Below are 11,325 nucleotides of genomic sequence, written 5' to 3' on the forward strand. Positions count from 1 at the left end.
GATTTGAATTTGTTAATAGATTAATCATTCATTCATTCATATACTGTAATGTGACTTTTGATCATAAAAATTAATAAAACACACAGATACACTGTAAACATTTTAGTGTGTGTAATACTTTATATTGTAAACATTTTACTTAAACCAATTAAATAAAAAAAGGTTAGTATCCCAAGCTTATAAATATATATATATATAAAAGTGCAATTTTTTTAAACGTAGCATGAAAAAGTGCAGAATAATGCTTATTCAGAAGCAGCACAGTAAAGCAGGTGGGTTTCCAGTGTGGACACATCTGACATCATCATTACGACAAGAATAATAGTTGTGCAGCCCCAGTCTATTGATTTAAGATGCCTTTCAGCAATGTAAACATTCAGAAAAAGGCCATTATGTGAAATATAATTAAAATACTTTAAATTATTGATACATTCTGTGGCTAAATGGAATTGAAAGTGAGCTTTGATTTCACCAACAAGACTGGAGCTATAGGCTGCTTCCTGAAGTAAAAATGTAATTCCTTTCCCTTCAAGTTTCACATATTGTTCACTGGCACAGTTATGCAGTTGCTCAAAGAATATCCAGTTAAATCTGATGCCAGCTTTTTCATAGCATATAATACAGCAGCGGAAGAACATTTGAACAGCTTAGTTTTTTCCAGTTCTCTTAAAATATTCCTATATTGTTTCTCCAATTCCTATTCCACAAATAATATATTCTTCAGTGTTGTCTTCCTTCTCAGTGGTCCTCACAGGCTCAGGCATGGTCTCCTCAACAGGTGTGCGTGGACGGACTTCAGGCTCTGGGTTGGTTTCTTGTTGTGACAATCCAATGCATGCAGGCTCTCTCATCGGTTCTGGATTCATATTCACAACAGACTGCATTGCACTATAACTGCAGCGATGCTGCTGTGCTTGCGACTGTCTATGACATTGCCAGCAAAGGAACAGGCAAATGAAAAAGAAACCGATTAGCACAGACAGCGGTATGTAATGATGTCTCTGGGTCACACCTGTGCATGACAAAGAAAGGAACATAGTTCTGAATGCAAACGAAAGACAATTATTAAACTGAGAAGAACAAAACAAAAAAAAAACAAAAATTAGTTTGATTTCAAACTTACCCTCCACAGTGACAGTGTTGACACTAATGACTTCATCCATCCCCTTTTTCACAGTAAATGTGCCTGTATCAGTGGACGTTAACTCACGCAGCACGAGGGAGTCATTTATGACAGATACTCTGTGCGTGTACTCAGATGAGCATGTAGTTTGGTTCCCTGTCACACTGCAAACAGGGGTCTCATCTGCATCATGACCGGTGAAAGTAACCTTTACATGCTCCGAGCCAAACAGGTCCAGGGAGAGATTTTCCCCAAAATTTTTTGCAAAGATCTTTTGATCAGCTGAAGAAAGAAATTCACCATTTTAGTTCAACTTTTTTTCTATTACAGGAGAAAAAAAAGTTTTTAAAAAATTAAACATTTAATGACCTGTAACATTAAGAGTGACAGCACCAGGATAACCCTGTTCTTCTGTAGTTCTGTGATAGCACCGGTACAATCCCTTATCTGATGGGGTGACCCTAAATATGTTAAGGGAAAGATCTCCTTCCTTATAGTGGCATAGCGAAACTGATACCCTGCCTGTAAAACCTGAGCCATATGTTGCAATTCCTTTTTGAACTTGTAACACCGTTCGGTCATCTTTTTTCCACAGGATGTACACAGCGTCATCAGTGATTTGTTTCTCGGTGCGTGCGTAGCAGGGCAGTGTGACGTTTCTATAGACTGAGGTGCTCACAGTAGTTGGTACTAAACAATGAAAGGACACAATACAAAGCATTAGATCACATCTAACAGTGGTAAGCACCTTGTTTAGGGTGATAAACATTTCCATTAAATAATCATATGCCATGCCTAACTAAAAAATAAGAACTTACCAAGAGCTTCTAAGTGGAAATTACAGAGAAACGCTGAATCACATTTGACCGTGTACCAGCCTTCATCGTTGTACAGAACAGGATACAGGGCTAGAGACGTAGAGATGTTTCCAGGCTTAAGGCTCACTCTGGTCTTAAAGTTGTCTCTTTTGGTGCAAGTCTCTTGGACACATTTTATAACGTCCAGATTTTCATTGTTAGTGTGGAATGTCCATAAGAGATGTCCATTACATGTCGCATTACATGTAAAAATCGCAGAATCACCAATGTTTACTGCAACAGGGATTGACAATCCACCTAGAAAGGGTCCTAGCAGGAAAGAGAGAGTATAGGATTTTAAGGATTGTAAAACAAATTAACATACAGATATAATAGTATTAACTAATAAGAATGAAATACTCTAGTTTAGATCGTTGTTTTTGACCAAGATAAATACTGTTCAGATGGGAAACTATTTGCCTAATAGGATAGTGATGTACGAAAAAGATATTGGCACCTTAAATACCTTCAGTGTAGTTCGCTCATTTTTAGAATTAACTTGTATTGTCATATCTACCTTTTTGAAAGTGCTTTTTCATGAAGATATATGAAGAAAAATCATAATAATATATACATTTACACACACACACACACACACACAAAAAGAAATGTCGATGTTACCAAAGGTTAGGAGCAAATAAAGGAGGCTCTCTGATGGGTGTAGTAGCTTCATAGTTGTCCGGTGGCCTCTGAAACTGAAGAATTGAAGAATTAAATGACATGAAATGTAGACAATTGAGTCATGTAATATCAATACTATTTTGACTCTTCCACACTTCCAGTATTTTTTCGGATGTTTTTTGGGTGTACAGCATTCAAAAAGAGGAATATTATTTTGGATAAAACAATGCAAATGGAAGGAATTAATTTACACTTATTTAATAATTATTAATCTATTGTTATAAATAATAACAAAAAAAATATTAATGTCCTTGCAAGTGCATTTGCACATTAATTGTGCACCATATTTTTATTATTATTATTATCATTATTATCAATAAGTAAAATCAGAGTGGTTGTAAAGAAATGCAATACATGTACAGTAATACATTTTCAAAAACATTTTCAGCTTTACTTTTATTATGTTTAATACTTTAAAACTGCACACAGTTTCTAGGATGGTTGTAAAAAGATTCTGAGTTATCTGGCTAAGAGAACTACAAAAATAAAACGTTTTCAAAAAACTTTGCAACCTAATGGAATGAATGGGCAAAGATCTTATAGTCCTGAGTCTTCCACAGAAAATTTAACCCCTTTTTCAACAACAAAAAAATTAAGTTTCTAGACTTAAAAAATGCCCTACCCTACATTTGAGTTATCAAGAGAAGATACTCATGAATTGAAAAACGGAGACAAAGATACAAATGTTACATCACTTTAAATTTCAACATTAAATTTAACATGCTCATTTTCATGGATAGGAGGCGTGACGTTTATTGCATCACGATGAAGGTCACAATAAAACAACAACGGTGTTAGAACTTCAGTTGTTGGGCAGCGTAAATTTCAGATGATAACACACACCCTGACAAGAAATATAGCCTTTGCTCAAAAAAAAAAGTTAGATAAAAAAAAAAAACAGCGTCTACTCACTTGTCCCAATGCGTGCTCTTCCTCCGTTAAATCCAGCTAAAAAGTCAAAATCATAGGTCAAAATGCGTGCGAACAGAACTAATACATCCGAACAACTTTGACAGTTCACCAAATCTAATTTTATAGTCGACGATAAAAGGAATCTTGAAGACACGGAAGAAAATTGACGAGTCTGAACCGATGTAGCAGTCGATTCTGTTCTCCTCGGAATGTCTGTCTGTTCCCCTTTACGCAAACATACTACAATTCGTGCGTAGTTAGTTGCAGAGTTACTACCTTTCTTTTAATGGTTACTATACGTACAATCAGAACTAGCGTGCGCAAGAAGCGTGACTGGATGTACGGCAAGCCAAATAGTTCAAAATACCGTCCTAAATCCTAAACTTGAAAATAGTTTTAAGACGAGAGGTTTTTCAACTTGAAATGTATTTCTTTTTTTTTTTCAATTACCTATTTCAATGTGATGCTTGAGGCATTGGCTATTCTGTTTTATACAGTGGTATACTTATTAATTTATGCTCATTTATGTTTACTTTTTTATCACATGCTGTTGTTGTATTTATGTATGCACTGAAAGTTTAAAACAATCTTTGTGTGTGGTGTGGGCAAAACATACATTAGAATAAGTATACAATAAACCATAAATGTTGTGTATAAATCAGAACCCTATGCACACATGAACATTTTAATTCATAGTGTTCTCTATACCCTTTATTCAGTAAACTATAAACCTGGTTAACAGACTCTGTGCTTTGGTCTGAAAGAATGATCTTTGTTGCCCCAAACCTGTGAAATAAAGTAATGCAGTACACACCTGCTTCATATTTATTAAGAATAGCATAGGCTATTTTGTGTAATGGTCAATAAATGTACTCATTTACATTGTTGGTCCTTGTGTCTTTCCCCACTAAATTCATCCTTGCTGTTAACATAATCAGTTTATGTCTCACAGCAATGTTGAAAAGGAAAATATTTAGTAGCCTTTTGAACCATTTATCAAGCTTGCTTTTATCAAGCTTGGCAAGCTTGCTTTTTTCTAAAATAAAAATTGGCAGGTCTCTTTTTGTCCTAAAGCCACTTTTCTTCTAAACTTTACATTGTTTTCTGAGGAGATGCGATCAAGTTTGCCATCTATTGAAATAGCTTTATTGTTAAAATCTAAACAAATAACCTGCAATGAGGTTCTAAAGGCCCAGTTGAAGGAATACACCCATTTAAACTGAAATTGGAAAACAGGTCATTGTCAATGTGCTAGTTGCTTTAAGTCAGAACAGACAAATGGATAAACACCTTGAATTTTGTCATTTAGAATTTCCTCATATAGGTTTGACACATATGAGGAACTATATTCCACTGTTATCAGTAAGAAGGTAAACAGATTAATCAAATAGAATATTAGTTCAAATGTACTGTTGCTCTATATGGAAACAGAAATATAATACCCTGAGTTTGGATGTCAGCATGGACAGATTATACTAATTTGCAATGGAAAAATTGAGTATGAGAATTATTTTACTAAGCTGCAGTGTAGCAAGAAATTTGTCCCTTTTTGCTTTCATTACATCCAGGTGTGTTTGGTATATATGCATGCGGCAGTGTTGCCAAATCCACGGAATATAGGCTACTTTGGGAAAATGTTTGATTAACTATTTGGTTGGGTTTATTACACGGATCTGGCAACCCGAGGGGAAACAGACATTTCGAGGGGGACAGAATCGACTGCTAGATAATTTATCAGTATACACAACAGAGCTGGTTGCAATTTTGTTGGCCTTGGAATGGGTAGAGGGAAATGAGTTAAATAACTCAGTGATTATATCTGATAGTTATTCTGCTTTAGAAAGCATAAAAACTGGGAAATCTATAAGAAATGATATAATTCATCAAATTTGTATAGTTTTGTATAAGTTAAATGCAAAGGATTTAAAAATCAGGTTTCTCTGGGCACCTGCACATGTTGGAGTGAAAGGGAATGAGGAGGTTGATAGACTTGCAAAACAAACACTGAAACACAATAGAATATTACAAGTTCCATATAGTAAATCTGAAGCTAAAAAAAAAATTAAAGCATATGCAAGATCAAAATGGCAGGAGTATTGGGTAGATCAAGATAAAGGGAGGCATTTATATAATATACAACCAGAAGTGGATAGGAAGGACAGAGTGTAGGAGTAGAAGAGAAGAAAGTATAATTACACGGTTAAGAATAGGACACACTGGGCTCAATTCTTCATTGAAGATAATAGGGAAACATCCAACAAGGAACTGCCAATATTGCAGTCAATTAGAAACTGTAGAGCAGGGATAGGCAATTCCGGTCCTGGAGGGCCACTATCCTGCGCAGTTTAGCTTCAGCCCTCATAAAAACTCACCTGCCTGTATCTATCTAGTAATCCTGAAAACACTGGTTGCCTTGTTCAGGTATGTTTTATTAGGGTTGGAGCTAAACTCTGCAGAACAGTGGCCCTCCAGGACCAAAGTTGCCTATCCCTGCTGTAGAGCATATTTTATTTCAGTGCACATGCACAAAGTACAGCGAAGAAAGAAACCAGCTTTTTCAGTCTCTCAGAAGTGTCAATCAGAATAATTTTACAATGCAAGGTTTATTAGGGAAAGCATCCAGTAACATACATCAATTTGTTATTAAGTTTCTTAGAGACACCGACTTAGCCAGTAGGATTACATTTATTTTATTTTTTTTAAGATCCAATATCTCCTGATTCACACTCCAGTCCAGTCGGTGGCGGTAATGCACCGTTAAGTTGGTTTGCCAACCGCCATAATAAAAAAAAACGAAAGAAGAAGAAGAAGAAGAATCGACTGCTACCAGGCAGCAAGGAAGTCAAGGGGCAAGGAACTCGACCGGAAGTTGAAGTCGGGTGGGGGCTGCCATCTTTTAGCAGAACTTCACTTGCGTTAGCATTCCCATTGACTCCCATTCATTTTGGCGTCACTTTGACAGCGAATAACTTTACATCTGAGGCGTTTAAAGACTCTGCTTGTCCATTTTTTATTTCTAAAGATACACGACAATGTATAAAGGGCTCCATTACCTTCTATGTTACATTATGGCCCCGTATAAACAGTTTTTGTAAAAAATAGGCTAACGATTGCGTCATAACCACTCGGCTCTCTGTCGCATTACCGTACAGACAGGAGGAGAAGCTCGCAGGCAATATACTTAATATGGCGTACTGGCGTTACATTTTAAAATACTATACAAAATAATTAATCAGAATACTTACTCCTGCTTACTCACGACAAAGAACTCCCCGCTCAAGCTCGCCGTCTCTGCAAGATTAACAATGGCAGTTTGCACCCACAGCCACTTAGAAGATTTACATCTGGCAGACAGGTTGCTGACGTCGTCAAGCTTCGTTTGAGTCTGCGCGTCAGAAACAGAAGTGCTAAAAAACGCTAAAACTGGGCTTCATTTGTCTCAATTGAGTTCCAATGGGGTCGCTGTGTCCATTTATTTTACTGTCTATGAAGGAAGTCGACTGGAAGTTGAAGTCAGCCGCGTGCCGCCATCTTGTAGCAGAACTTCACTTGCTTTAGCATTCCCATTGACTCCCATTCATTTTGGTGAATAACTTTACATCTGAGGCGTTTAAAGACTCCGTTTGTTCATTATTTATTTCTAAAGATACATGACAATGTATGAAGGGCTCCATTACCTTCTATGTTACATTATGGCCCCGTAGAAACAGTTTTTGTAAAAATAGGCTAACGATTGTGTCATAACCACTCGACTCTGTCGCATTACCGTACAGACAGGAGGAGAAGTTCGCAGGCAATTAACTTAATATGGCGTACTGGCGTTACATTTTAAAATACTATACAAAATAATTAATCAGAATACTTACTCCTGCTCACTCACACCAAAGAACTCACCGCTCAAGCTCGCCGTCTCTGCAAGATTAACGATGACAGTTTGCACGCACAGCTACTAGAAGATTTACATCTGTCAGACAGGTTGCTGACGTCATCAAGCTTAGTTTGAGTCTGCGCGTCAGAAACGGAAGTGCTAAAAAACGCTAAAAAATTGTCTCAATTGAGTTCCATTGGGGTCTCTGTTTCCATTTCTTTTACTGTCTATGACTGCTACACCCATAGACATCATATGGCTACACCGGTCTGTAGTGATGTCAAAGAGAATAGAGGTTTCTATACTCTTTGGTGATGTTCGGTTCTTGAACGAATCGTTCTTCAGAGCCGTTCTGGTGAAGTATAGACTTAATAAATAATATTTATGTTTATGGAAGTACGTTAACCAGTCGAGCTGTGAGAAATCGAGTCCCCTACACAGTCTCCCATAGCAGTCTCCTCAATGTTTCTCAATGTCAAGGAAGGATCCTCGGAAGCCAGTAAAAGGTAACGTTAGACAGTAAAAGAAAATACCGGTCTCCTCGCTTAAGACCAAGAAAGTACGTTAGCTGTTTTAAATGCATGATCAAAAGTTGTCGTAATAGCTTGTTGTATGGCTAATCGAAGCTGCGGAAGTTTTTTTCCTCAAAAGTATTTTATTTTATTTATTTATTTTTTTTACTCGATTTATCATGAGACCAGTTCAAAAATCGAACTGAATCGAACTTTAGTTCTGGGTTGCTGACACAAGACGCACTGTTGACGCAGGACGCAACAAAGCACGTCCAACGGGTCGAAGTTTGCAGAGGATTACCGAGGTCTCAACAGTAGTATATGTAGTAGATGTTTTCTTCCTAGTGGCAACTTAAAAGATTTATGCTTTTTTTAATATTTCCTAGCAGCTTTTCATGAAGGACAAACAAAATTATAAATAGCCCAGAAGAATATTATTTCCAAAACGAATCAAATTAATAAAATAAAACATATTACATACATATAATAAACATAGTGTTTTCCATAAACACTTAATCCTTCAACAATTAAAATGTTAAACATGCTAAAATAAAATGTAAAATTAATATAGCGTATATTTCTTAAGAATAAATAAGCTATTCCCATCCTCATTCCCTTATCACCTATCCAAAGGCCAAAACAAGCCTGTTTTAACTGACAAATTTGGAGTTTCAAGGGTTCTTATATATTTACTTGAACAACAACAACAAAAAGAACAGTAAAATCATGGTTTTAAAATATTTGTAGGCTAAATCCAATATCCTCTCTTATTCTTCACTGCCAGAGGTGATGTTTTTTTTCCTGGTCTTCATATGCACCACTAAAACAGTTACTAACATTCCCAGCAGGCCAAAACACAGCACTGGTACAAATACTTGGTAATGAAGAGAAAGACCATCGGGACCTGCTTTTTTTAAAAGGAAAGTTCAGTCAGTATCTCTCTGTTTTTACCTATGAAAAACTGATATTTTCCACATATAAATATTGTCTATTGTGTTTCTATATATATATATATATATATATATAGAGAGAGAGAGAGAGAGAGAGAGAGAGAGTTATAGCTTTTTTTCACTCTTACCTTGTACTTGATCAAAGGGCATGTTTTTACTTTGGTTTGCTGAAAGGACCACAAAAAAAGATAAGCAAAAAACATTACACTTCTAATAATCATGCCCATATAAACTAAAAATATATATATTTTGTAATACAAACATAATTTAAATTTAAGATACTTTTGTAATACAATCCAAATAAGCTTTATAGATCTTAACTGGAAAGGGTTTAAACAATGTTGCTTTTTAATTATTTCAACGAACCATAATCAATTATTGCACATGAACTTGTGGGATAGTCCTTAAGGCTTACGGTTTACTATCAGCAGGAAATTAAGGTCACAGTTAGGCTATAATTAGATTTAAAAAAGTTCATCAACACACAGAGCCTAAGTAGTCTTAAAAGCTTTAGGTTCAAAGCTTTTCAGTTTGAAGTAGTTTTAAGCCTTGAGGTTGAAATGTTTTGAAGGCATGCAGTCTATCAGAAAAAAAGATTGATATTCTGTTTGATATTGTTGTTATGATATGGTTGCACCTCTCTTTATCTCTTTGGCTACCGGTAGCTGCTCGCATAAAGTTCAAGACATTAATGCTGGCATAGAACAGCCACAGGCTCAGCACCGCCTACTTCCACTCACTACTACCAACCTACATCATTCTCAAGAGAGAATCGCAACTCCTTCAGAAAATCTCAGAATCAATGCAGAATCATTTCTTGATTTGCGATGCATAATTTTTTTGTCACAACATATCTATGGATGACACATTCAACCACCTCAGACATGTCTGCCATCTTGGAACGGCCAATGTGTCGTCACTCATAATAAAAATATTGAGCGTTGCCTTTTCCCTCAATCAAAACTACAAGTCTTGGGTTTTCTGTAGTCTTTTCTGGCTAATCTGCCGCAGTCCATGAGGATAAGATGCAGTGTAGTGCATAAAACAGCTGGTGGACACCCAACAATCACAGCTGCTTTTCACACTGACGTCCTTTCTTCAGTAATTCATTGTTTCATTTCTGATAGTCAAATGCCTGCGAAAGTTGAGTTTAGGCCTATGTCTCAGTTGTTGAGCTTTTCATGTTAAAACAAACATTTACACATTAGGAAATGTGCAGGAAATGCAAGCAGTTGAAAGTGAGAGGGCATTTATTTCTTGAGAGATTAAATGCTCACACTTACTGTATAGTTGCACTCCTTTGTCAAAGTTTAAACGTTTTTGATATAATGTCGCACAAAAGTATGTGGTGAGATCGCCGGTGGAAATGTGGAGAATTCTTAATCCATTCGTCTGCCTCTCCATAAAGCCCTCAAAATGAGTTTCATTATAATTCCAGACAACAGACAGATCTCCAGTATGTTTCAGACTCGTGACCATCAGAGCCATCAGCTGCCCCTCACTCATCTTCAGCCAGTGGATGGCAGAGTAGAAAGACAGGTTGCACATCAGTGCCACCGTCTCTCCGAATTTAACTTCTTTCAACTCTACTGCTTCCAAATGCTTCAGGGGAGAAATGAGGAGAACTGGCAGAAAGAAAGCAAGGTGATTTTATCCCTTTTGTTACTTTTTAGCTACATTAAGCCTTTTAGTGTTTCATTAAATATGCATTAGAAGTTGCAGTTGTTTAGAATTGCACAAAATATAACTTTTGTAACATATATAAGTAATTATTTGATGCCATGATTGCACTTGTTTTAGCGTTTTGATTTAATTATTTTAAGTTACCTTACCTGTTAGAGCGATTAAACACGATGAAACCATTGTGGATGTGTGAACATAGTCCAGTGTTTGCTTGATTTCTAAAGAACGTAAAACCACACTTTCTGCTCAGTCCCAGGATGCGTGGGTTTAAGTTTCCATCAGTGCTGTTATTCTACCCTGTGAAATAAAAACACTTACAGTAATTCCCCACTAAAATATGCGTATATGCTTATGGCCAATAAAAGGCCATTTAGGAATTAAATAAAATGAGAAATGTAGATTTTTGTAAGGTGGAAAGCAGCCATATACCTCTTTCGTCAGTGTTAGTTTCTCACTTATGATTCAGGTGAAATAAGGTGTGAAGACCAAAAACTACAAGCATCTTTGTTTTTGAATATTGGGACAGTGCCTTGATGAAGACTATATGGACAACATCAGAAAACATTGTTAAAGAGTATTAAATAACATTTCCCTTTCACATTGCTTAAAAAGGAAGATTTTAAGATTGTCTTTTGATATTTCAGCATCGGTTTGTGGAAACTCAGAGATAGCAAGGTTCTCTTTTCCTGTTTATGATTCGTAGGGGTTTTTGTTGTTTTTCATTAATATTGTTACCATT

The 11,325-nt window shown here is 36.3% G+C and overlaps 1 protein-coding gene across 3 annotated transcripts; it reads right to left on the minus strand.

Moving 5' to 3' along the window:
- Nucleotides 1-10,887, minus strand: LOC113070356 (uncharacterized). 3 transcript variants are annotated; one of them, XM_026243726.1, is made up of 9 exons: nucleotides 10,736-10,887; nucleotides 10,187-10,528; nucleotides 9,032-9,070; nucleotides 3,574-3,609; nucleotides 2,602-2,675; nucleotides 1,942-2,250; nucleotides 1,493-1,813; nucleotides 1,124-1,405; nucleotides 1-1,012 (listed from the first exon to the last, which is right to left on the minus strand). In XM_026243726.1, exons 5-9 carry the CDS (start codon nucleotides 2,651-2,653, stop codon nucleotides 678-680), a joined length of 1,299 nt encoding a protein of 432 aa, XP_026099511.1. In that variant the 5' UTR covers nucleotides 2,654-2,675; nucleotides 3,574-3,609; nucleotides 9,032-9,070; nucleotides 10,187-10,528; nucleotides 10,736-10,887; the 3' UTR covers nucleotides 1-677. The 3 variants fall into 3 exon arrangements, with proteins under 3 accessions (XP_026099511.1, XP_026099586.1, XP_026099450.1); XM_026243801.1 differs by lacking the exons at nucleotides 9,032-9,070; nucleotides 10,187-10,528; nucleotides 10,736-10,887 and adding an exon at nucleotides 6,819-6,860; XM_026243665.1 differs by lacking the exons at nucleotides 9,032-9,070; nucleotides 10,187-10,528; nucleotides 10,736-10,887 and having other exon boundaries at nucleotides 2-1,012; nucleotides 3,574-6,475.
- Nucleotides 10,888-11,325: the final 438 nt, after the last annotated feature.

The sequence above is a fragment of the Carassius auratus genome, chromosome 1, assembly GCF_003368295.1.
Source record: "Carassius auratus strain Wakin chromosome 1, ASM336829v1, whole genome shotgun sequence".
In the NCBI taxonomy this organism is placed as follows: Eukaryota; Metazoa; Chordata; class Actinopteri; order Cypriniformes; family Cyprinidae; genus Carassius; species Carassius auratus.

Bases quoted from the DNA above. Each gene is read 5' to 3' on its own strand.
- LOC113070356 (XM_026243726.1), bottom strand. From the start codon at position 2,653: ATGAAGCTACTACACCCATCAGAGAGCCTCCTTTATTTGCTCCTAACC. The intron at 1,406-1,492 runs GTCATTAAATGT...TTCTTTCTTCAG, and splicing joins TGTCACTCTTAATGTTACAG to CTGATCAAAAGATCTTTGCA. The intron at 1,013-1,123 runs GTAAGTTTGAAA...TGTCATGCACAG, and splicing joins CAACACTGTCACTGTGGAGG to GTGTGACCCAGAGACATCAT.